The 27,295-nt window shown below is 39.0% G+C and overlaps 1 protein-coding gene across 3 annotated transcripts in view; it reads left to right on the forward strand.

Moving 5' to 3' along the window:
- The window catches only part of Prkdc (protein kinase, DNA-activated, catalytic subunit), a 191,187-nt gene that overhangs the window by 51,632 nt on the left and 112,260 nt on the right, over positions 1-27,295 (forward strand). For 2 of the 3 annotated variants that reach the window (XM_074068495.1, XM_074068496.1), the window contains exons 27-36: positions 126-352; positions 4,563-4,657; positions 6,298-6,397; positions 7,725-7,858; positions 9,401-9,655; positions 14,414-14,649; positions 23,731-23,939; positions 24,439-24,571; positions 25,239-25,397; positions 26,248-26,451. In XM_074068495.1, coding sequence (XP_073924596.1) covers positions 126-352; positions 4,563-4,657; positions 6,298-6,397; positions 7,725-7,858; positions 9,401-9,655; positions 14,414-14,649; positions 23,731-23,939; positions 24,439-24,571; positions 25,239-25,397; positions 26,248-26,451 — 1,752 coding nt within the window. The remainder of the gene's footprint in view (positions 1-125; positions 353-4,562; positions 4,658-6,297; positions 6,398-7,724; positions 7,859-9,400; positions 9,656-14,413; positions 14,650-23,730; positions 23,940-24,438; positions 24,572-25,238; positions 25,398-26,247; positions 26,452-27,295) is intronic. The other variant, XM_074068497.1, reaches the window with a different exon arrangement.

Genomic DNA, 27,295 nt, shown 5'->3' on the forward strand with positions numbered 1-27,295 from the left:
CTTGACTAATGTTAACAGTATTTGTAGCATACTCTAGTTAGGCTCAGAGGCAGACCAATGGTATTCAGTTGTTATTTTATGGACATAAACGTATTTACAATAAAAGTGTCTTTGTGTTGTTTCAGGATGGTATTGTAGACCCCATTGACAGTACTTTAAGAGATTTTTGTGGTCACTGTATTCGAGAATTCCTCAAATGGTCCATTAAACAAACAACACCACAGCAGCAGGAAAAGAGTCCAATCAACACCAAATCACTTTTCAAGCGGCTGTATAGTTTTGCACTTCATCCCAATGCCTTTAAGAGGTTAGGAGCAGCACTTGCTTTTAATAACATCTACAAGGAATTCAGGTATGTAAGTCACATGATGGGAGAATGCAAATGACACTCTTGAATCTTTTTGTGGTGATTTTGATAAGTGACTTACCCTTTAACTCCATGTATTTGTATGTCACAAATTTATTAAGTAATTGTGTGCTGGATGCTGTGTTGTATTGTGAGGTTTAAAAAATTAACTACAATTCAGTTTGCATTCAGTAAGCTTAGAAATAGCTGGGCACAGTGTCTCAGGCCTATAATTCCAGCTACCACGGGAGAGTGAGATCAAGAGGATTTAAGTTTGAGGCCAGCCTGGGCATAAGTTAGTGAAACTCCATCTCAACCAATAAGTCAGGTATGGTGGTGTGTACCTCTGATCCTATGTATAAGGGAGGTTGTAGGTAGGCAGATCATGGTCTAAGGCTTCCCCCTGGGCAGTTACACAAAACCCTACCTGAAAAATCACTAAAACAGAAAAGGGTTGGAGGTGTGGCTCAAGTGGTAGAGGACCTATCTTGCAAACATGAGGCTCGGAGTTCAAACCCCAATACTGATCCCCAAAAAATGAACCTTAGAAACTACTGAGAAATATATGCAGACATAATACTGCAGCAGTTTTGTGAATGCAGCAGAAGGCACATGTGCAGAGTCTTGGACACAGGAGGCGTATCTAATCCATTTTGAGTAGATGAGGCAACACCTTTCAATGGTGGGACATAAAGAATGAATGTAAATTAGCTAATGTATTTCAGATCAAAGGTATAAAGTAGAGATAAAAAAAGCCGGGGAGGCTGTCATCTGAAGCAGTAAAGACATTTGTTACTCTCAGGCTTTAGCATTTGAGGTTTGGGTAGTGAAGTTGGTGAGAAGAACTTTGCACACTTCTGCTGGTAGGAGTGTCACTCTAGTGCTGAGTCCCTGGAGTCATGGGAGCGGGGAGTGATAGTTAGATTTCCTCCTAAATTTGTCTGCTGCTTGCTGCATGGAGAGTGGGTCTAAGTGAGACAAGACTGAAGACCAGGACACAGTGAAGAGGTTGTTTCAGAAGTCCAAGAAAATGATAGTGATGAAAGGTAGGGTGAGTGGTGTTTGTTCATTCCTTTATTCAGCATCACTTTTTAGACTATCATGTGTCAGGCACTGTGCCAAATGCTGCAAAAAAAGTTACAACCCTTCATAAGACCTACATTTCAGAGAGAGAAATAGATAATCACATAGATAAATATAATATGTTTGAAATTAGTGATGTTAGTAGTAATTACTAATAATAGGTCACTTTAGTAATCTTACAATGAGAATCTCACTTTGGTCAGAATAGCTTCTCTCAGAAAGGGGCAGCTGGAAGAACAGGAAATCAATGATTAAAAATAAGATAGATGGGTAGGAATCTATATATGTGTTTATATGAGAACTGACAAGAGTTTAAAGCCATATGTTATTTTATTTTTCAGCTTTTTAAAATTTGAAACTGTTATGTGCAGAATAGATGTTAACTTACAGAATACATAATAGCAAAACAAGTTAAGCAAGTTGCTGCATGTCCACCCCTAGGTTAAGAAGTAGATTGTTACAAGTATTCTAGAAACTTCCTCTCACTGTCAAGAGGTAATCCTGACTTTTATGTTATTGTTTCCTTCTTTTCTTCCCAGTTTTATTATCTATTCATGTATCCCTAAACAATATATTCTTGCATTTTGGAAAGTAGATAGTAAGCACAAGCCGGTTATGAGAGGCAAGTGCAGTCTTTCCACTGTTAGGTTGAGGGCTCTGAAGATTGTAAGCTGAGCATAGCCTGACTTCAGCTTTCCTTAGGAATTGCAGGAGCCCTTAGGAGTTGGCTCGTGGGGTCCATAGTCACTTACGGGAGGCAGGGCTCTCGAGATGGCTATGAAGTGGACCAACATCTGAGGTCTGGCGGGGGACACGTTATCCAAGTGCCTCTCGGCTGAGAGTGGTCAAAGCAGAATACTCCTGTGGATAAATGAACATAATTGGCTGATCTAGGTAGAACTTGGACACCTGGTCATGGTTAAACCAGACTCAAAAATGAACTTGCGCTGGCTAACCTGGGCATTCTGTCTAGACTGAAGGAACCAAGCTGTCAACGTGTTTCTTCCTCAGTCCCTGCTTGCCTACTTTGTGTGGTGCACACCTATCTCCTTGGGTCTCTGTGGCTATGCTTTTGGGCATCCCTTTACTTCTTTCCTGTGTTATTTCCTTTGCCTATCATTACCTTTTCGATATTTCAAGAAAGTCACATTTTTTGTTTGTTGTTTTTTGGCAGTACTGGGTGTTAAACTCAGAGCCTCATGTTTGCTAAGCCAGTGCTCTACCACTTGAGGTACACTCCCATCCCTTCAAATGGCTTTTTGAGAAAGGGTATATGAGAGAGTTTTGAGATCTTGCATGCTGAATCCTATAAATAGAAGTTCTGACATTTCCTTTTTGTGTGCTAATGAATCATCTTGCACACCTTTCTTTTGAGGGCCCAGTTTAGAATCTCCTTTTGTCATGTCATATCTCTCTATCTAAACACTTTACTGCCTTACTGGTGTCCAATATAAAAGCTATTAAACTTAGCCTGGTCTTGCAATTCCTCCCCTGTTTAACTATAATGATGTTTGTAGTTCTTTCACAAATTGTTCCTCCAATTCTGAGTGTGGTCGCACACACCTGAAATCCCAGCTACTCAGGAGGCAGAGGCAGGAGGATCGTGAGTTCCAGGCCAGCCTAGGCTAGTGAGACCTTATCTCTGAAACAAAATACAAACAACCACCAAAAAAATAGGCTGGGGGCATGGCTCAAGTGGTAAGAATACTTGCCTAGCTCTCATAAGGCCCTGGGTTCAGCCTCCAGAACTGAAGGAAAAAAAAAAAAAGAAAGAAAAAATGTTCTGCAAAGACCTTTTCTCCCAGCTTTGCTGATCCCAGTTTTTTCTCATCTTAACTCTGTGACTTTATCCATACTGGTTTTGTTTATTGGAAACATCGTTTTTTCTTAGGGTGAGAGAGGGTGTGAAAAGCATGGGGTTTATAGAACCTTGAAAGCAAGGTCCCTGAAAGTTCCTTCTTGGACTTCAAATTTTTGAAAAAAAAAAAAATTGTGATAGTACTCCTGCTAATCCAAACACCAGCTTGTAGTTCTTGTTCTAAATCATCTTCATTCTCTGTGCCTTGTTCTGCTTCTCTTGTTCCATAGTCATGGCCAGGGAATGAAGACTCCACCAGAACTTTTAGTTTTCTATGAACTCTTCTGAGAATTCTGTCCTGTTAAGAGAATTGTTATGAATTTTATACTTAATCATTTACTGTCCTGTCATTTACAAATACATTTCTCAGTGAGAGATCTGGCCTCTGTGACTAGCCCTTGGTGCTTGGGACCACCCATGAGTTTACTCTACACAGTTACACATCACTTAATGACAGGGTTCTATTCTCTAAAAACTACCTTAGGTGATTTCATCATTGTATGAACATCATAGAGTGTTCTTACCCAAACTATGATATCTGTGATGTGACTTGGCACTGTAGTCTTATGGGACCACTGTTGCATATGTGTTCTGTCATTGACTGACATGTAGTTATGCATGGCTGTTAATTAATGTTCCACAGACATTAACAGAATTATTTGCATTTATCGGCTATGTTTGTAAAAAGGCTTAGAGTTTACTTTTCTCTTTTGCTTGGCAGTTTTGGCGTTTGAACTCAGGGCCTTATGCTTGCTAGGCAGGCTCTCTACCACTTGAGCCACTCCACCAGCCCAAAATGAACTGGTTATTTATTTATTTTGATGTTACTAGGGTTTGAACTCGTTCTCACACCTGACATGCAGGCGCTCTACCACTTCAGCTACTCCACCAACCCAAGAGTTTACTTTTGATGCTGTCTTATTTTTGGGTAGCTGGAGAGAACGTGCATATGGTCAGAACTTCTTTTCTCCTGCACCAAATTTTAATGAGCTGTGTAAAGTGTGGTCAGAACAGTGGTTCAGAAGTTATGTAGCCAAGAATAGTCTTACAGAGAGAAGTGGAGGAGGAGCAAAGATCATGTGTACATGGGGAAAAGCCATTTCTGCTTCTTTATTGATACTATCTTAGATGTTAGTCTGCTTTTGAGGAAGTAGTAGTCTCTGAGGAATACTTTAGGTTATTTTTCAAGTTTTTTTTTTTTTAAATGAAAAGATTCATTTAATATTTGCTTTATTGTTTTCTTAGGTGTAAGGTTTAATATTCTTAATTTTGCAGGGAAGAAGAGTCCCTGGTAGAACAGTTTGTGTTTGAAACCTTGGTGATATATATGGAAAGTCTGGCCCTGGCACATGCAGATGAGAAATCCTTAGGTATGTGCTATCCAGTTTTGTTTATATGTTCATGCTGTTTACCTTAAGGTCTTAAGAGTTTTTCCACTCAGGTGATTCTCTCGTAAGGTCTCATTTTCTTTCTTTTTCCTTTTATTTTATCGTTTTTACATTTACTTACATGTATACATTGTTTGTACCACATTCCGCCCAACCCCCCCAAACTTTTTTGGGTGGTTCTGGGGTTTGAACTCAGGGCCTCACGTTTGCTAGGCAGGCACTCTACCTCTTGAGCCACTCCACCTTTTTTTATGTCTCCCTTGAATTAATCTGATAAATGTGAAGGAAAGATAATCTCCCTTCCTCTCCCCAGCTCCCACACCTCAGATCCAGTTTGTAAAAGGTTTTCTTTGTGTCCTCATGCCCCAAGATTCCTCTATGCTCCTGGAAGCCATGGCACTTGACCCCTTGTTGGTGAAAGATCCTACCCGGGGCAGGTGGGCAGTACAGCCAGTCAGTGACTGCAATGGCATGAATTGTGAAAATGTAGATTCATAGTGCCGAAGAGAGTGGTATGCAATAACCACTGAGATGTGGCTGGTGTTTTCAAACTCACAATAATTGAGAAAGTAGATCTCATTGCAAAATTGTGATAAAGGTATTCCAGCATGATTAAGGAATATTAAAAAGGTAGTAAGTCTAAAGTGAACTAAAGTAGCTAAGAGAGTCTTAACAGCTAAATTCTGTCCAGAAACTATTAGGAACTTCATAGAACTTCTGAGCTAGACTTTCTAGATACAGATCTCTGTTGGTCCTGTAACTTGGTACAGTCAGGACATGGAGGTCAGCATCAGGAGCGTCACTGAGGTTGGCAGTACTTCACTTTCACTTATTCATATCTTGGTTTCTGTTTATTTCTTAAAACAAAAGACTGAGTTCTGTTACCTTTTATGCTGATAGTCTACGAAGGGCAGAAATGCTTTAGCTCTTGCCTTAGCCTAAATTTGATTTGTTTATCTTGATTTCCCATGTACATGAATTTTCTCAACAAGCGAAATTTTACTTTCTCAAATCATTACCATGTTCCAGGCCCTGGGTTTGATCCTCAGCACTCCTCTATACTCCCCGACAACCCCAATACACAGAAAAAAAACCTTTTTCTTGGTGACAGAGGTCATTGTGCACCCTTTCTTCATCTTTAAATAATTCTGGACTCTCTGGGTAGTTAGTTCTATTCTCATACAGTAGCTATATTATTAATCTATAATATAGTTATCCTACACAAGAAGGGAATGGGGATCAAGGAACTTACACCCCTTAATGAATAGCCTTGAATTGCTATACAAAGGCTCTGGCCTAAGTTTTTGTGATAGCTTCTAAGTATCTTTGTTCTCCAGTCAGGCATGTGAGCCTGTGCTGTGTGGCTGCTGACAGCGCTGGTGGTGCAGTTTCTAGTTGGATGTGGCATTGTGTATGTCCATATGCGCATGTGCTGTCCTACCTTCAGGTCTGAAATCTGGGCTTTGTTTTTGGACATGAAATGTAATTATTTAAAGTTTGTATCTGGAGGGATGAAGCAATATTAAGTTTATAATATTACCTTTGTAATCACAAAATTAGGTCAACAGTGTTAATCAGCTATATGTTTTTCTTTGGCAACCTATTTTGTTACTGGAAAACAGGTACAATTCGGCAGTGTTGTGATGCCATTGATCACCTAAGACGCATCATTGAAAAGAAGCATGTTTCTTTAAACAAAGCAAAAAAACGACGTTTGCCACAGTATGTGATATTGCTTCCTTTTCCATTTATTTCCTCCTAACAGAAAACTGATTCTTAGCTGATCAAGGACAACTCAGGATGCATGTGTCAATTTTCCAAAGTAGTTAAAGATCTCTGTGTTTGAAAATGCTTGGTTTAAGATATAAGATAATTTAATCTTTGTTAAACTAGTAGATCCAAATTCAAATTTAGTTTTGAAAGTGAAACATTTTATTTTACCAGTACTGATTTTGAATGCAGTTTTGGTGAGAAATTAATTGGCTAGAATATGCAATAAATTTTGAAGTATAAGAACTAAATGTTGAAATAGTAGAATTTTGGCAAATGTGGAGTTATAGCATTATGAAAGGAAGCTGCTCATAGCCAGGTTGGGTATTGGCCAGTGGTTTCTGGTCATCGTTCTCATTTCCATCCCAGCAGTTCTTCATTCTTAAGACAGGGTAGGGGTGCCCTGCATCAGCTTCCCCTCCCTACCTCCAAATCTCTGTAATCTGGGGAACTCTGGTGTCTATGCTGACGGCCACCATTCTGGACAAGCATTGTCCTATGTAGAGTGGATGTTAATAATTTCTCTATTTCAAAATAGATTCAGCTGGGCATGGTGGCACATATCTATAATCCCAGCTACTTGGAAGGCTAAGGCAGGAGGATTGCTAAGTGTGAGACTAGCTTAAGCAACATAGTCACAAACAAACAAACAAACAAATAAAATTGTTTCCTTCAGATTCCTCTATTGACTTATGGCATCTCTTTATATAGTAGGTTCTCAGATGTTAGCATATATGAGAATAGCTTGAGATCAAAGAAGGGGAGTATGTAATATATATATATATATATGTATATATATATATATGTATATATATATATATATACACACACACACATTTACTTATATAAACTAGTTCACACATGATGCTGATACAGCTGGTTCAGGGACCACACTTTGAGAAATGCTGCTTTAGGTCATTTAAGGCACATTGAAAAGGAAACAATAAAATACTTGGTGCTGTTCTGTTAAGACATATTTTTAAATTTTTCCTCAGATACAAAATTAAAAAACAACTGAAAACCAAAGAAGGTTGGGCATATCTCAGTAGTCAGAGTACTTGCCTAGCAATGCAAAGTCCTGGGTTCAATCCCTAGCACCACAAAAAAAAAGTGAAATTAGTGATGTTTTGATTGCATATTAGTGATAATACATTAAAAATGAATCAAATTCCTTTTAGATGAGGTTTCTGCATGTTTCAGTGTAGTAAAACTGAGTTTCTGATTTCTAACTGTTGAATGTTGGACAGTGTATTAATGCCAGTGTGTCCTCTCCACTCAGAGGATTCCCACCATCGGCATCATTGTGTTTATTTGATCTGGTCAAGTGGCTTTTTGCTCGCTGTGGAAGGCCCCAGACAGAATGTCGACACAAGTCCATAGAACTCTTTTATAAATTTGTTCCTTTACTCCCAGGTATGTTGATCTTTCCATTCTATGAAATGATGAGATTTGCTAGCAGCTTAGATATGCAGACTTACTAAAAACATGATCTGTAGGGCTGTCAGAATGGCTCAACTGGTAGAGCATTTGCTCTGAGTTTGATCTGTTATTTAAATGAATGTTAGTGCTTCTAATAAATACAAAAACATGTATAGTAATCATTTCTGATTTGTATGACAGGTGATAAATTATGATTGTACGTTACAGATTTGTACATCTTTAAATCTGTAGAAGGAAAGAAAAATACTATTCTGATGTTAGTCAGTTTTGCTTTTCTATCCCATTCAAGTGTAGTAAAGAAGAGTTCAGTGACCATTGCAGTTAACTTACTTAATGAATATTACAAATATTAGGCACTGGGGATATAACCTAGTAGTGGAGTACATGCTTAGCATACACAAGGACTTGGGTTGATCCCCAGCATTACATACAGTAGGATTCAAAAGATTAAGGTAGTGAAATAATGCGCAGGTTGGGACAGGCCCCAGCTTTCCCCCTTGGTACAGTAGGCACCAGTCCAGAGCCAGGACACACTGTATGTGGTGTGTGTCTGTGAGCAGGATGGTTACTCATTACTGAACAAGACATGGTTTAGAGTTCTACTAGTCTGGGCTTTGTTTTCATGGGACAAGAATAAAAATTAATTTATGTGTTTCTGTGCTTCTGAAACTTAGAAGAATTCTGAATTTTGTTATACTTTAGACTAATTATAATGTTGTATACTATGTATTTTGCTTTATGCATTATTTTGGATTGTTCTCTAAATTTGTTAAAGGCAGAATGATTTAATCTTCTCATAGTTACTGATTTCAGAGCTTACAAAATATATTTTACGTGTTTCTTCCTTTGATTTAAGAAAAGTTTTAATATCTAAAAGAAAATATCTTGTAAAAAGCAAGTCATTGAGTTCGTTTATTTCACAGTCACTGCACTTAGCGTGTGATAGATACCGTTCTGAGCATATGTTCACAGCTCTTTGTAGTGGACATTCAGCCAGCTTGGGAGGCTGAGGCAAGAGGATCATTTGAGCCCGGGCATTTGAGGCCAGCGTGGGCAATACAGCAAGACTCTGTCTCTATGTGAATATAGATTAATAAACTCGTGCTCAAATATTGGCTACTTTAGTTCATTTAATCTTTGTGCTAACCCAGGAGGTAGATGTTATTATTCTTGTTTGTGAATGAGGAAACTGAAACATAGGCCAGGTTTCCATGACTTTGAGCAGCATAACCAGCATTAGAACCCGAGGACCATGGTGTTCTTTTGCAACATAAAAAGAAAAAGGTAGGAATAGGGAATTAGTTTATAACTATTCCAGATATTATTTTTATAATGTTTACAGAAACTGAGAAGAGTGGCTTTGGTGGAAACACCTTCTTGGCAGCAACTATAGTGAAACAACTTATGAATGCCGTTATAAAATAAATTATACTTACGTACAGTGATTAGATTAAAAGAAGTCTAATTATAGGGAAGTTATTTATATGTATGCTTTAATCTTTTTTCTCTTTTAAGGCAACAAATCCCCTTCTTTATGGCTGAAAGATGTTATCAAGGAAGAAGACACTTCTTTTCTCATAAACACATTCGAGGGGGGAGGTAGCAGCTGTGACCAGCCAGCTGGTATCCTTGCTCAGCCAACCCTCTTCCATTTGCAAGGGCCATTCAGTCTGAGAGCTGTCCTTCAGTGGCTGGACCTGCTTCTGGCTGCACTGGAGTGCTATAACACGTTCATCCAGGGGAAAACTGTGGAAATGTGTGAAGTCCTAGGTAGGCAAAACTTACCCTGCGTGTCGGGGCGGGGAGGTCTTTGGAGACAGGGTTTTACTGTGCAGCACATGCTGTCTTGGACTCTCTTGAGTGCTGGGAGTATGGGGTGAGCCACTACACCTGTTCAAAACTTATCCTTAAGTTAGCATTGCCCAGTTCTGCTGAGAACTGTCCCAGGTGGACACCTTACTGCCACGTCAGAGTAACATTAACAACGTGGATTTACAGACGCTCATTACTCACAGTGCTGTGCGAAAAGCTTTACCTTCATTCTCTTCTGTTAGCTTTCTAGTGCTATGAGAGAATACCCGAGGTATTAAACTTTTTTTTTTTGACAACAGAAATATATTTAACTTTATTAAAATTATAAGCTTTTGTTTTCCAAAATACATTCTTGTGAAAATGAAACGCCAAGACACAGAGTAAGAAAAATATTTGCGACTTAAAAGGAGGAGAGGTTTATTCTGACTCACAATTTTGGAGGTTTCAGTTCACCGTTGACCTTGTTTTTGGGCCTGTGGTAATCCTCTCATGGCAAAAGCACGTGCTGGAGAAAGCTGGTGATCTCATGGCAGTTAGTAAATAAAGAGGCTGAGAGGTGTCAGGATCCCAATATCCCCTGCAAGGGCATACCCCTATGACCTAGCATCCTTCCACTTGGCCCTGCCTCCTACAAGGTTTCACCACCTCTAACAGTACCACAAGCTGGCAACAAAGCCTTTAACACCTGAGTCTGTGGGAGGACATTTATCATAAATTATAACATCATCTAATATCGCAGTGAGGAGTGGGATATGACAAAGGGGAGCCTACACAAACCTGTCCAAAGGTTTTGCTTTTTATGTTTTCTTCCTGTGCCAGGGATTGAACCTAGGCCTTGGTGCATGCTAGATAATGCTCTACCACTGAACTATGTTCCCAGCCCTTGAATTTTAAAGCCCTGTTCACAAGACGACCCTTTAATAAAATTCCCTTTGGAGATTTTTATTTGAATGCATTATGTTAGAACAGCTCATCATGATGAAAGGCTCTATGATGTTACTCCAAGTTTCTGTATAGTGCCTTGGTTTTTCTTAAATTTTCACATTACTTCCGCTTTTTTTTTTTTTTTTTCTTTTTGGATATGCTGGGAATTGAACCCAGGACCTTGTGCATTCTAGGTAAGCACTCAACCACTGAGCTACATCCTTAGCCTTTTCCTTTTTAATCATAGCGTATGATAGGATCCAGGGTGGAATGCTTTGTGTGGTCTTAGCCCATGCTGGGGGAAAGGAAGTAAGTAAGCTCTATCCTTCAAGCTTCTATTCTTAGTGGGACCCATGAGGTAGCTCTTGCAGATGGAGGTGGGGCCCCTTGTCATTCAGTAGATATGTCCTCTGCTTCGGGTTCTTCAGCTAGGCTTCTTATAAGTCTCTTTCCCATGAGCTGAATTTCAGACTTGACACTTGGATTATGTTCTATTTGTTTATTTAATTTTTTTATTGCACTACTGGGGTTTGAACCTAGGGCTTCATGCTTGTTAGGCAGGCATCTACCACTTGAGTCACTCTGCCAGCCCTAGGACGGCCCTGAACCACGATCCTCTTGATCTCTACCTCCCAGGTAGCTAGGATTACAGGCATGAGCCACATGTGTCTAGTGTGTTCTAGTATTTAAATGACTTCTAAGGAGTATTTACTACAATGCTAAGTGGTGGTGAGTTACTAAAGTAGCTGTCATTCTTTCTCTAATTCTGTCAGAAATGAAGTCTATGTTACAGGAATTTGTAAGGGAGGGACCAACATTTTATTTTTCTATTCAGTAATTTATTGTACCTTTATTTTTAGCTTGAATAAAGTAGAGCTGAGCCTAACAGGGAGTGTTTATGTGTGTTTGTGTGTTCAATTATAAATGTGTTATAGTTTGGCTACGAATTTTCCTCTAAATGAAGCAATGTTCAAAGGTGGGGCTTTTGGGGAAATGATGGGATCCGTGAGGGCTGACTTCACCAATGGATTAATCCACTGATAGGTCCATAATTTGATAGGCTTTTGGGAGGCGATAGAAACTTAGGAGGTGGGATCTACTTGAAAGCAGTGATTCTTGGGGCTATATATTATCTCTAGCCCCTTTCACTTGCTTTCTGGCCACCATAACGTGAGCAGCTTTGCTCCATCATGCACTCCCTGCCATGGTGCTCTGCTTCACCATGCCCCAAAACTGTAAGCCAAAATAAATCTTTTCTCCTTTAAGTTATTTTTCTCAGATATTTTGTCACAGCAATGGAGAGCTGACTAGTATAAAGGCATACCTTAAATTTGTTGTTTTAATAAACTTCCTGTCCTCATTTTGAAAATTTAAACAAGGAAAAAGTATAGGAAGCAAAACATGCAACACCTTCTCCCCTAAGAGCATTTCCCAGTGATTGAAAACTAAGAATAGTTTAGTGTTTACTCTTCTAAACTTTTTCTGTACATACAAATTGTTATATGCGTATGTTTTCTCATTTTTGTACATACTTTACTGAATAAAAAGAAAATATATGTATATAATTACATGTGAATACTAGTATGTCGTACAGGTACTTTACATGTTTTATTGTAGTTTGCTTTTTTTTTGTTTGTTTTTTCAGATAGAAGCTTACTGTAGCTCAGGCTAGCCTTCAATTTGTGATACTTCTGCCTCACCCTTTCAAGTGCTGGGACTACAGACACGTGTCACGACACCCTACCTGTAATTTGTTTTTTTTGCGGGGGGAGGTATGGTACTAGGGGGTTGACTTAGGGCCTCACACTTGCTATTCATGTACTCTACCACTTGAGCCATATTCCCAGCCCTTTTTACATTTGTTACTTTTGAGAGGGGGGACTCACTTTATGTCTGGACAGGCCTAGATTATAATCCTTCTTTTTATGTTTCTTTGTGTAGCTGGGATGACAGGCACTTACCACTGTACCCTGCCATTAGTAGAGATAGGGTCTTATGAATGCTTTGCCCATACTAGCTACAAATCGCAATCCTTCTGATCTCTGCCTCCTGACTAGCTAGGATTACAGAATTGATCTGCTCTGCCTTGCTTTTGATTTGCTTTTATTTATTTATTTATTTTTGTAATTTGCTTTCAAAAAAGAAATTGAACATCCTAGATATCTCTCTTCAGTATATAGAGCTTAATGTAATTTTAATGATCACGTACTTACTAGCAAATCAGGTAAGTGCACTGTAATTTAGTATTATTTAAAAATGCTTAATTTATTTTACCCCATGGAGGGAGGAGGACATTAAAAACCTTTCTTTGTGGGTGGTGGTGCCCACCTGTAATCCACGACTTGGGAGGTAGACACAGGAAGATTGAGGCTCAAGGCCACCTCGGCCAAAAGGTTAGCAAGACTTCATCTCAGGAAACGAACTGGCCATGGTGCATGCCTGTGGTCCCAGCTATTCAGGAGGCAGAAGTACCAGGATCGAGGTTGAAGATTGGCCCTGGCAAAAGCAGGAGACCCTGTATGAAAAACAAACTAAAAACAAAAGGAGTGGAGACATGGCTAAAGTGATAGAGTGCTTGGGCCTTGGGTTCAATACCCTGTGATGCACAAAAAAGAAAACAAAAACAAACCCCTTTCTTTTACACTTTAAAATCGACCACTAACATTTTCCCAATAGCTTTAAGTAATTGAAATAGTTATAATTTCCAGTGTGTTGTAAATGTTGACATTTTAAAATAAACTGTTATCATTACTTGGAAAAAATGTTAACTCAGTGAACCTGAGGTAAGACCTGAGGTGGGAAAGAAGAAACAGCTTGATTGTGTTCAGACAGATGAGTTTTATGTGGAGTTGATCTGAAAATTGATTCCATTGGATGGTTGGTGTGCATCCATACCTGCTTAGACATTGGCTGCAATTTGACTTTGTATTGCTCTTTTGAAGAATATTTGTTTCTGTTTTTCCATTATTAAAAACAATTCTGCACTGGGCGCTGGTGGCTCATGCTTCTAATCCAAGCTACTCGGGCGGCAGAGATGAGGAGGATCTCGGTTCGAAGCCATCCAGGCAAATAGTTTGTAAGACCCTATCTTGAAAATACTCATCACAAAACAGGGGCTGGTGGAGTGACTTGAGGTGAAGATTGTCATGAATGATTTTTAAAGTTTTCAGTATGAGTTGCCAGATTACAATATTACTTCATACTCTTACAAGTAATGTTTGACAGTCACAACCTCAGTTAGTCAGACTCTGCATTGTTGTGAACAAATACTGGAGTAACTTAAAGGAGAAAGGATTTATTTTGGCTCATGTGTTCAGAGGGTTCAGTCCATGACTGCTTAGTCCCATGTGCTTGGGCAGCACATTATGGCAGTGGGGACCGTGTTTCAGGAGGCACAGAACAAGACAGAAAGGTCCAGGACTCACCCCTAGTGACCTACTTCCTCTAGCTAGTCCCACCTCCTGAAGTTTTCAGAACTTCCCCAAATAGCTGGGGACTAGGTGTTTAAACACTTGTATTTGAGCCATAACATGATAAGACTTAACCTTGTTTAGACAAGTCTAAACTTGTTTGTATGAGTCTGAAATTGTGTTCTGTTTGAATTGTAATCTTGAAATTTCAAATGAGAAGAAATAGCTGATATTTTATTCAGCTTTTATGAACTGTTTTCCTTCTTTCAAAAACTGTAGAAATATTGCTGAAATTGTAATACCTATACATGAAGAAGGAATCTTAAGTTAATCTTGGTGGCATGAAGAAGAGAAGCTTATGTACTTATGTACTTATTTCTAGGTACTGAAGCACAGTCTTCACTTTTCAAGTCAGTGGCCTTCTTTTTAGAAAGCATTGCTGCGCATGATATCACAGCAGCTAAACAGTGCTTTGGCCCCGAGCCAGCAGTGCCAAACCAGCAATGCCCACCCAGCCCACAAGAGGAGGAAAAGTACAACTACAGCAAATGCACAGTTGTGGTCCGGATTATGGAATTTACCACAACCCTGCTCAACACTTCCCTAGAAGGATGGAAGGTATGGTCCCTCCTGCTACTTTGGTAATTTGAGATCCTTGAGATCCGTACTTGGTACCAAAAAATGTTTTTATCACTTTCTGTTAGGCCAGGCATGCCTATAATCACAGCTACTTGGGAGGCAGAGATCAGGAGGATCATAGTTGAGGCCAAGTCCGGGCAAAAAATTTGTAAGACCCCATCTTAACAAAATAAACTAGGCATGGTGGTGGCATGCCTGTTTTCCCAGGTAGGTGGGAGGTTTAGGTAGGAGAATTGCAGTTCAAGGCTGGCTCCGGGCACAAAAGGTGAGACCCCCTCCCCCCAATCCGAAAAATAACTAAAGAAAGGCTGGAGACATGGATTAGATGGTGAAGTGCCTAGCTAGCAAGCATAAGGCTCTGAATTTAAACTCCAGTACTGCCAAAAACAAACAAACAAACAAAAACCTAAAAGCAAACAACAAAAAACCAAACTAGGTGTAATGGCACATTCCTGTAATCTCCCCTACTCTGAAGTAAGAGGACTGTGGTCTGAGGTCAGTCTGTGCAAAACCACGAGCGATACCCTATCAGAAAAACAAAGTAAAGCTAAAAGGGTTGGGGGGAATGGCTCAAGTGATAGAGTGGTTGCCAGATGCCTTGAATTCAATACTATACACTGCCCCAGCCCCCAAAATAATTTTTGTTAGATCTTTAATTGTCGGGGAGATGCAAATCAAAAAGGCATTGAGATTCAGTCTCACCTTACAATAGTTATCAAGAAAACAAACAACAGGGCTGGTGGAATGGCAGAAGAGGTAGAGTGCCTATCTAGCAGACGTGAGGCCATGAATTCAAACTCCAGTACCATCAAAAGACAAGAAGACAGCAAATGCTGGTGATGACGGGGAGTGGAAACAGGGAAGGGAGAGGAGTCCTTGTATAATGTTGGTGGAAATGTATGTTAGTCTAGCCATTATGGAAGTCTTTTTGGTGGTTCCTCAAAATCACTGTATCATTCTTGCGTTTATACCCAAAGGAATCAAAGTCAGCATACAATAGAGATACCTGCACATCCATGTTTATTGTGGCACTATTCATAGTAGCCAAGTTATGGAATCACCTTAGGTGTGTCCATCAACAGATGAATGGATAAAGAATACACACATGCACTCACACTCACACACTAGAGTATTATCCAACCAAAAAGAATAAAATTAATGTTCTTTGCAACAAAATGGATGGAAGTACATATTGCCATGTTAAATGAAATAAATCAGACTCAGACAATTTATACATTTTCTTTTACGTGGAATGACATACAAGTAGAAGGGGGACGTAGAGAAGAGGAATGGGATTAGGGACAGTAGGGAGAGGAGAGCAAAGAATGGGGGTTGGGCGTGTTCAAAATTTGTTACATGCACATATGAAATGAAACCCATTACTCTGTAATTAATACGTGCTAATTATTTTTTTATATATTCATTTATTCATATGTGCATACAGTGTTTGGGCCATTTCTCCGCCCTGCTACCTGCCCCACCCCTGTTTCCAGGCAGAACCTGTTCTGCCCTTTTCTCCAATTTTATTGATGAGTAGACATAAGCAATAATAAGAAAGACATAGCGTTTTTGCTAGTTGAGATAAGGATAGTCCTACAGACAGATTCCTAGCATTGCTTCCATGCACAAATGTGTTACAACCAGAATTGATTCATCTCTACCTGACCTCTTCACTACTTCCCGGTCACCTTCCCATATTTGTCATTTTAAGGTTACTGTATTAGCTCCTTTGCAGTGGGGACATCAAACACTTTCAAGTTTTCGGTTTTCTTCCTATCCCCATTCCTCCCGTATGTGCTCTTCCCTTAGTGTGTGACCCAAGTCCAACAACATTGCTGTATTTGCCCTAGATGTAAAGTTTGCATATGAGGGAGAACACACGATTTTTGGAGTTCTGAGCCTGGCTAACCTCACTCAAGATGATGTTCTCCAGTTCCATCCATTTATTTGCGAATGATAAGTTTTCTTAGAGCTTTTATCATGAAGTGATGTTGGATCTTGTCAAAGGCTTTTTCTGCATCTATTGATATGATCAAGTGGTTTTGTCTTTGCTTCTATTAATGTGCTGAATTACATTTATAGATTTGTGTATCTTGAACCACCCCTGAACCCCTGGGATGAAGCTGACTTGGGCATGGTGAATGATCTTTCTGTGTGTTGTTGGATTTGCTTTGCCATTATTTTGTTGAGGATTTTTGCATCCATGTTCATTAAGGAGATTGGCCTATAGTTCTCCTTTTTGGAGGGGTCTTTGTTTGGTTTTGTGATGAGTGTAATACTGGCTTCATAGAATGAGTTAGGCAGTGTTCCTTCCCTTTCTATTTCGTGGAACAGTTTAAGGAGAGTTGATATTAGTTCTTCTTTAAAGGTCTGATAGAATTCAGCAGACACTCCATCAGGTCCTGGACTTTTCATTTTTTGGGAGACTCTTTATTGCTTCTTTGATTTCATTTTGTGTTATAGAGATATTTAAGTGATTAATATCCTCTTGCTTCAGTTTTTTTTTTTTTTTTTTTTACATTGGTTCCTGATCCCCTGCTTATGATAACCACTGTCACTTTAAGGTTTCTGTATTAGTTCCTCTGGAGTGGGGACATCAAACGCTTTCATGTTTTGGGTTTTTTACCTATTCCTATATCTCCTGTATGTGCTCTCCCATTGTCATGTGATCCTAGTCCAACCACATTACTGCATTTGCCCTAGACCTAAAGTCCGCATATGAGGGAGAACATACGATTTTTGGTCTTCTGAGCCTGGCTGACCTCGCTCAGAATGTTGTTCTCCAGTTCCATCAATTTACCTGCAAATGATAAGATTTTATTCTTCTTCATGGGTGAGTAAAATTCCATTGTGTATAAATACCACATTTTCTTGATCCGTTCGTCAGTAGTGGGGCATCTTGGTTGTTTCCATAACTTGGCTATTGTGAATAGTGCTGCAATAAACATGGGTGTGCAGGTGCCTCTGGAGTAACCTGTGTTGCATTCCCTTGGTTATATCCCTAGGAGGAGTGGGATTGCTGGATCATATGGCAGGTCTATGTTTAGATTTTTAAGAAGTCTGTTTATATTTTCCTGGAGCTAATTTAATTGTTTATTCACTTCCTCTTTGAGGTCAAATACTAACTTTTGTGTTTCTTCTTTGAGGTCATTAACCATTTTTACTATTTTTTTTTTCAAATTCAGTATTTGATAGCTCTTCCTCTATGCAGGTGTTTAGATCCTTAGTGGTGGAATTGGCTTTTTTTTTTATTATTGTTTTATTATTCATATGTGCATACAAGACTTGGGTCATTTCTCCCCCCTGCCCCCACCCCCTCCCTCTCACTGCCCCCATCCCCTCACTCTCCCCCCCCACCCCTTCAATACCCGGCAGAAACTATTTTGCCCTTATCTCTAATTTTGTTGAAGAGAGAGTATAAGCAATAATAGGAAGGAACAAGTGTTTTTGCTGGTTGAGATAAGGATCTTCAGTTTTGGATGAACATAAATATCTAGAAATTTCTTCATTTCTTCAAGATTTTCAAATTTATTGGAATATAGATTCTCAAAGTAGTCTCTGATGATTCCCTCTATTTCCATGGTGTTTGTTGTTATTTCCCCCTTTGCATTTCTAATTTTGCTGATTAGGGTTTTTTCTCTCCTCATTTTAGTCAGATTTTCTAGGGGTCTGTCAATCTTGTTTATTTTTTTCAAAGAACCAGCTTTTTGTTTCATTGATTCTTTGTATCTTTTTTTGTTTGTTTCTATTTCATTAATTTCAGCCCTTATTTTTGTTATTTCTCTCCTTCTGCTTGTTTTGGGATTTGCTTGTTTTTGTTTTTCTAGGAGTTTTAAATGTAACATTAGATAATTGATTTGAGACCTTTCTGTCATTTTAAAATATGCTCTCATGGCTATAAACTTTCGTCTTAGGCCTGGCTTTGCTGTGTCCCATAGGTTCCAGTAGGTTGTGTTTTGATTTTCATTAACTTCCAGGAATCTTTTAAGTTTCTCTTTTATTTCATCAATGACTCACTGATCATTGAGCAATGTGTTGTTCAGCTTACACATTTTGCATATTTCTGTTGTTTTTGTTGTTGAGTTCTAGTTTTAATGCATTGTGATCAGATAGAATGCATGGGGTTATTTCTGTTTTCTTATATTTGCTGTGGCTTGCTTTGTGCCCTAAGATATGATCAGTTTTGGAGAAGGTTCCATGAGCTGCTGAGAAGAATGTATATTGTACAGAAGTTGGATGAAATATTCTGTAGACATCAGCTAGGTCCATTTGATCTGTGGTGTGATTTATTTCTAGAATTTCTTTATTGATTTTTTTGTTTGGATGACCTATCTATTGGTGATGGGAGGTATTAAAGTCTCCCACTACCACTGTGTTGGAGTCTATATATGCTTTTAGGTCCTTTAGAGTATGTTTGATGAAATTTGGTGTACTGACATTGGGTGCATATAGGTTGATAATTGTTATTTCCTTTTAGTGTATTTCTCCTTTTATTAGTATGGAGTGTCCTTCTTTATCTCATTTAATCAATGTAAGTTTGAAGTCTGTTTTGTCCGAGATAAGTATTGCTACTCCTGCCTGTTTTGGGGGGCCATTGGCTTGGTAAATCTTCTTCCAGTCTTTCACCCTTAGTCAGTGCTTGTTTCTGTCAATGAGATGGGTCTCCTGTAAACAACAGATTGTAGGATCTTTCTTTTAGTCCAGTTTTCCAAATGGTGTCTTTTGATGTGGTAATTAAGTCTGCTCACATTCGGTGTTAATATTGATAGGTATGTGGTGATTCCTGTCATTTAGTTGTTTTTGTTGTTTAAGGGTTTGATTGTGTGCAGCTGAATTAATGTTACTCTCTGATTCCTTGTCTTTTCTTCTCCTGTGGTTTGGTACTGCATGTCCTCTCATGGTTTTGTTTGCTTTCATTTGCTGTGTGCAGAATTCCTTGGAGAATCTTTTGTAGTGGTGGCTTGGTGGTCATATATTGTTTTAGTTTCTGCTTATTGTGGAAGACTTTTATTTCTCCATCTATTTTGAATGATAGTTTTGCTGGGTAGAGTATCCTGGAATTGAAGTTATTTTCATTCAGTGCCCGGAATACCTTACTCCATGCTCTTCTTATTTTTAAGGTTTCTGTTGAGAAGTCTGCTGTGATTTTGATGAGTTTACCTTTGTATGTTATTTTTCTTTTTCCTCTTTTATAGCTTTCAGTATTCTTTCTCTGTTCTCTGTGCTTATTGTTTTAATGATAATATGTTGTGGGGTAGTACTATTTTGGTCAAGTCTGTTTGGTGTCCTGGAGGCTTCCTGTACTTGAATAAACATAGCTTTCTCTAAGTTTGAGATATTTTCTGTTATTATTTTACTAAATATATTATGAATCCCTTTTGCTTGTACTTCTTCTCCTTCTTCAATGCCCATGATTCTCAGGTTTGGTGTTTTGATGGAGTTGGTGAGTTCTTGCATATTCCTTTCTCAGATCTTGAGTTGTTTGACTAATAGTTCTTCATTTTTTCCTTTGATTTCCATTTTATCTTCAAGTTCTGAGATTCTCTCTTCTGTTTGTTCTAGTCTGCCGGAATGGCCTTCTATTGTGTTTTGTATTTCTGTTTCATTCTTTTTTCTGAGGTTTTCCATATCATTGTTCACTTCCTCTTTAATATTGTCTGTTTCATCTTTAATTCATTTATCTCTGTATTTATAGTGTTCTCTGTTTCACTTTGGTGTTTACTTAGGGCTCCTATGAGTTCATTTATTTGTTTCTGTGTCTTCGCATTTTCTTTATTTTTTATGTCTTGAAATTTCTTGAGTGCCTCCTATATATTTTGGTTAACCATGTCTAGTAACAATTCCATAAAATTCTCAGTGATTAGTTGCAGGATTTCTTCTTTGAGGGTGTTCTTGTGTACATCTTGTGGACATCATTTATCTTTGTTTTGTTGGAGTCTAGAACTGGGTATCCATTTTCTTCATTTCCCTATGAATCCTGTATTAAATTAGTTTTGAGGGGAGAATGGTTTCCATCTCTTTTTCTTCTTCCCATCACTCCTCTTGGTACTGTGCAACTATGTTCTTGATAGGGTAATTTGTGGTTTCAGTCACCTGTTTTCTTTCCTTTGGTTTAATTTTGTTTTTTGGCTGTATTGGGTTTTTAGCTAAGTGTGTGTGTGGTATTTCTGTCCCTGGTCTGGGTGTAATTTAGTATTAACTAATTCACAATAATAAAACTAATAACAACAACAATAACAAAACCAAAGAAATCAATGGGAGAGATGAACAAACAAACAAGAATCAAAACAAACAAACAAACAACTCCAGGTTCAGGAACAATAGAATTTCAGTCTTAGTTTAAGTTCTAGTGTTACTCCCCCAGTATCCAGTCTTGGTGTTGGTGTTTAAGCAGAAGCTCTGTTGTAGTCTTGCCAGGTGGCTGGGTAGTGTTTTTTTTTTTCTTCTGTTTTTCAGAGGCAGCTGCTTGGTCAGCTCCTCCCTCAGTGAGGTGTGGCAGTTTAAGTTTGTATGTTGTCCTCAGGTTCAGTAGATCAGCCCTGTAGTCCACCAGCTATCCTGCTTTGGAGGTGGCTATTCACTGTACTTGTTTACTGGGAGCTTGTTTCTTTGCCTCACCCCCTTTCTCTGGAGCAAGGTCAGTGATCTGTCAGCTGGCCCCGTGCTGTCAGTGTGTTGTGATGGTTTGCTGTTTGTTTTTCAATTTTTGCAGAGCCTTTGACTTTGGGTGTTGCTCACTGGCTCAAGAGATGAGCTTTGTGGTCCACCACCTTCCCTACTTCAGGCAGTGGCTTATCACCCACCAGCTGTCAGCCTTCCTGCCTTTCCAGCCATTTATTTACTGATAGTTAGCATGGAAATTAGCTCCTTGCCACTCCCCCCTTCTCTTGTGCACTTTCAGTGTTTCTACTTCCTGTGCTGTGAGCTAGTTTTTAGTTCGTTGTTTATTGTTTAGTGTAGTGTTTTTTGTGTGTGTGTGTTGGGGGTGGGGGGTGTCAGTCTACCCAGGGGCTGTGCTGGTTTATTCCATGGGTGGCTGGGGGAATACTGTGTGATGCTTGGTGCTCACCTGTTTGGTCTGCCCAGTGTCTCCCAAGCAGGTTTGGAGTGGGCCACTGGTGGCAGTGGCAGCCCACTTGTTTTCTCAGTGTAACATGGCATGGGGAAGCTTTCTACTGGCTAGGGGCACAAAGTTTGGATTCTCCTTGGTGCTTTATTTCCGCCAAGTGTGGCTCTAGCATCTCAGCAAGGTTTTTGATTCACAGAGCTCACACTGTCTGCTTCTGTACCCTGGTTGCCATCTTGGATCCTCTAATAAATACTTTAAAAAGATGTTCCTGTTAGAAGTGACTTTGGCAGCTCTGGAACTTAATTGCCAGAGTGGTATTTATTATTATTTATTTTAATTGACAAATAAGAATTGTATGTTTATGGTATATAATATGATATTTTGATAATATGTATATATGGTCAAAGGATTAAGTCAAGGTAATTGACATATCTATTGCCTCACACCATTTTTTTGTTGTGAGAACATTTTAAAGTTTGGCCTCTTAGCAATTTTCAAGTATACATGGTTATTAACTATAGTCACCACTATGTAGAATTTGCTTTTAAAATACACGTTGAGCACCCTTAAATCCAAAAATCTGAACTCATAGCTCTAAAAACTGATAACTTTTTTTTTTTTTTTTTTGCGGTACTGGGGTTTGAACTCAGGGCCTACACACTTTGAGCCACTCCACCAGCCTTTTTTGTGATTTTGTTTTTGAGATAGGATCTCACAATCTATTTACCTGGGCTGGCTTCAGATTATAGTCCTTCTGATCTCTTTCTCCTGAGTAGCTAGGATTGCAGACATGAGCCACTGGCATCCAGCAAATCTGAAAACTTGAGCATTATGTTGGCATTCATTCAGATTTTCAGATTAGTGATGCTCAGTTGGTAAAGTCTGTGCACATATTCCAAAATTCAAAATTCAGATTGACACATGAAATACTTCTGGTCCCAAGCATTTTTTGTAAGGGATACTCAACCTGTCATAAAGCTGCATGTCCTTCTGATTTTCATTCTGTGAATAAAATACAGTTGTTTTTTCTAAGTGTTTTATTGCATGCTTCTTTTTTTGTTTGTTTGTTTTTTGGTACTAGGGTTTGAATTCAGGGCTTTGTGCTTGCTAAGCAGGTGCTCTGCCACTTGAACCTCTCTGCCAGCCCTTTTTGTGTTTGTTGTTTTCCAGATATGGTCTTGTGAACTATTTGCCCAGGGCTGGCTTTGAACCACAATCCTCCTGATTTGTGCCTCCTGAGTAGCTAGGGTTACATGCGTGGGCCACCAACTGGACACTACATTTTATACTATGATCATATATCTGCCTTGAGAAGCACACATTAGTAAATATTCGTAAATGTATCTGTGAAGTATATTGTATAAGCAAACTCCTGTCAGTCTATGCAGTGAATATACTAAGTGCATTCATGCCAGGCTTTGCTCTAGGCCCTGGGAGTGCAGCAGTGCTCTATACCAGGGGTCCAGAAAACTGGCTCTGCTCATATTGTCCATGCTGCTTTCACACTAGTATGGGTTAAGAAGTTGCAGCAGAGACTGTATGGCCTAAACTATTTATTGTTTAATTTTTTTTTTATTTGGTGGTACTGGGGCTTGAACTCAGGGCCTCACTCCTACCACTTGAGCCCCAGCCCTTTTTTAGATAGTCTCATAGTTTTGCTTGGGGCTGGCCTTGGACTGTGATCCTCTTACCTGTTCTTCCTGCATAGCTGGGATCAGACGTATGGCTTACCATGGCTGGCTTGTTGGTTGAGATGGGTCTTGCCAACTTTTTATCCTGTTTGGCCTTGAACCACAGTCTTCTGAATCTCTGCCTCCCAAGTAGCTGGGTTTACAAGGGTACCCACCACTCCTGGCCTATTGTCCAATTCTTTAGAGAAAGCTTTCCAACTCCTGTCCTGGTCATGTGAATATTCTGAATCTTGTGGACTTTAGTAAAAATATAGTTGCTGGCTTATAGAAGTGTTTTTATTCAATCTGCCTATTTTATAGTTCCTGGAGAAGGATTTGTGTAACACAGACCTTATGAAACTCTTGGTGAAAACATTATGTGAGCCTGTGAGTATAGGTTTCAATATCGGCGATGTCCAGGTTATGTCCAGTCTTCCCAGCGTGTGTGTGAACCTGATGAAAGCACTAAAGAAGTCCCAATACAGAGACATGCTGGAGACTTATCTGAAAGAAAAAGTGACACCACAGAGGTAGGTACTCAGGTCGAGCTCATTATCACTGTGTCATGGAAGTCCTAGTGTTCTGGGTGCTGGTGGCTGATGCCTGTAATTCTTGCTACTTGGGAGGCTGAGATTGAGAGGATCGTAATTCGAGGTCAGCTTGGGCAAATAATTTGTGAGACTCCATCTCCAAAATAACCAGTATAAAAATTGACAGGAGGTGTGGCTCAAGCAGTAGAGCACCTGTTTTGCAAGTGCAAAGCCCTGAGTTCAAACCCCAGTCCAGCAAAAAAAAAAAAAAAAAAAAAAAAAAAAGTCCTAGTGCAGCCAGTGTTCCTGGATGTTCAGTTTCCATGGCTAACTAGTGCATGTGAGCCTTGTCTGGTAGTCTGCTTGCTTTCCAGGACTACGTTAATGAATTTGAGCATGAGATAATTAGTGTATTTATAGACCACACACACATCTCAGTATAGTAGTTTAATGATATTAGAACTTACTAGTTTTCTTTCTGTTTTATTCACACGGCCAGTATTGAGGAGCTCTGTACCATTGACTTGTATGGCCCTGATGCTCACTTGGAGAGGACCAGAATGGCGTCTGTTGTGTCAGCCTATAAACAACTTCATGGAGCTGGCTTCTTGCATGTTATATTACCATCTCAGGTAACCATAACCAAATTGTTTTTATATATCTTTTAACTTTATTATGCTAGTTAGTCTAAGCATTTATATTAAATATCTTTTATGTACATAGCATACTGAAATAGGAATTACAGAATATTTCCTCTAGACGTGAAGGTATTATCTAGAATGTAAATATAAAATAAAAGTAGAACAAAAGACAGTTGATTTTCACAGCAGCATTCTAAAAAAACTTTAGGAACAGTTGCTGTTGTTCCTGTGTGATGAGATGACATAAATGAAAGAAGTAGCGTAGAAGGCAAAGCTAAGTTACAACTGTCCTAACCATTACAAGGTAACTGTCAATGTGAACTAACATGGGTTTTTTTCTTTTGTAGTGCTGTGTTTTGAACTCAGGGTCTCATGCTTGTATGCAGTCATTCTACCACTTCAGTTACTCTACCAGTCCTAACATGGATTTAGAAAAAATTATGTTACTATTATTATTTTATTTTTATTTATTTATTTAGTTATGTCTTGGTGGTACTGGGGGTAGAACCTAGGGCCCTGAACATGGTAGGCAAGTACTCTACCACTGAACTACATCCTCAGTTCAAACACGGTCTTTTTAATTATTGAGAGAAGTGAAATTGTGTTTTTCTGTGAAATAGCTTTTCTTGCCAGACACTTTATGTTAACTTTATTTCAGTCTACAGCCCTGCAAAATTCTATTGGCACAAGATTTCTCTCCCTGATTTACAAAGGCATTGCACCTGGAGACGAAAAGCAGTGCCTGCCATTGCTGGACCCCAGTTGTAAGCGCCTGGCCAGTGGACTCCTGGAGCTGGCTTTTTCTTTTGGAGGGCTGGTAGGAAAAATAGCTATACACTATGCTATCCTAATGACAGAGATATGTAACTCACTTGCAGTGTATCTCTAGAAACAGCGGAATTTATTAGTTAAAGTCTTAACTGGACAAGGATTATAGTTGATTTATCTGAGCTGATTTTTTTTCTAGAAGACTTTTCTTAACACTTTTTTTTTAAAATAAAAGAGTCAAAACAACATTCTTAAATTAAGGTTTTGTTGGTTCCACTTTGTTTCATAAAGGACTTTAGGTAGAGAACATTTTGTGACTTAAGCTGACCTTTGTTGACATGTGACCTCTTCCTCTATCCTTGGTGGTTCTTGGAATGGATGATTTGAAATAGCCCTTGAGGATAATTCCAGAGGTACCTAAAGCACCACAACAAAAAGGCCCTCATGGCTTTTTGAACCAACCAGGGCTGGCCTCACATGGTCTGCTGTAGCTGAGATCTGTAGCAGCTGAGATCTGCAGCCAGCCCTGTGAATTTTCTCCATTCCATCTTCCTTTGTCCCTCCTCCCATTGCAGGAACCTCTTCTTTGTCTCATTAGCCATTTAATGTCCACAAAATTACCTAAAATTACTTATCCTTACTTTACTGGACTCTGCCCTTCAAGCAACAGCAAGATTTTCTGTAAATTTGAAATCAGTATTATTTAAGAAAAGATTCCTTTCACAAAGTGAAACCTAGAAAATAGAAATAAACTGAAGTATGTGTAATTTAAACTTGAATCCAGTCTTTACATATCAATCTCTTTTTAGACTTTCTGTGTGATTGTCAGCAGCTACTCTAGAGTCTTTCTCAAACACATGAAGATGGGACCCTACCATTGTCTTCTCTCTTCCTCACAGTGTGAACACCTTGTGAGTCTTCTTTTGAATGGAGTGCTGCTGTCCACGCCCTCTTTGAGTAGCTTACCGAGAAGTATCAATAGCTTCTCCCATGGAGAGTATTTCTATTCCTTGTTCTCAGAAATAATCAATGCTGAACTTTTGAAAAATCTAGATACTGCTGTTTCAGCGCTCATGAAATCATCAGTGGATAATCCCAAAATGGTAAGAAGATTTTCTTTTAACTAAATATTTTTTTATAATGTTCATAAAAGAATTACTGTATTCCTGAAAAATTTCCCAAAACAATACAAGATGTTTTCCTGAACCATTTAAAGTTCTTGTTAATACTTGAAAACAAAATCCACACATGCAAAACCCCATCGCCTTCATCAATAGTGAGTGTTAATGGAGGTTGAAGGTTTATTTTTTCCATTGCCTCATGCCTCCCAAATCTCTAGGCTTAATGTCGTAAGGTACAACCTCATAGGATAGTGACTTTTGCCAGGATGTAATGTTGGAGCTTCTAAACTTGTCCCATGTCCCAGAACTGACCATCCCGCCATCAGCCACAAGCTGGTCCTCCACACTGCTACACTTCTTTGTTCTCAGAGCTCTCTCATGTCCTCAATGCTAAGTTATCATTTTGTGCATTATCCCACTGTATCCCTTTTTGCCCCCTCATGTTGAGTCTTTGGAGATCAGTGGTTAATCTGAATTTGACAGAATATTTTGTTTGCCAAAGTTTTGGAATTTTAAAATGTAACCTGCTCTGTAGATAGTCAAAAACTATAAACTGATGGTGTGAGCATTGTAAGAGAGGGTGTTACTTCCTTCCAAGTTTAGCTTTTATTACAAACAGTCTTTGTCTATAGTTGGGAAGTATTTTGTGATTGATTACACTAGGAATTTGTAGGAATTTGGTGGTAGTGGGGTTTGAATTCAAGGCTTTATGCTTGTTGGGCAGGCACTCTACCACTTGAGCCATTCTGCCAGCCCAGGAATTTGTACTTTGTGAAGTTAGAAATAAACTTATAGTAGACACATGACACTTAGGATATTGAACATT

This window comes from Castor canadensis, chromosome 3, assembly GCF_047511655.1.
Source record: "Castor canadensis chromosome 3, mCasCan1.hap1v2, whole genome shotgun sequence".
Classification (NCBI taxonomy): Eukaryota; Metazoa; Chordata; class Mammalia; order Rodentia; family Castoridae; genus Castor; species Castor canadensis.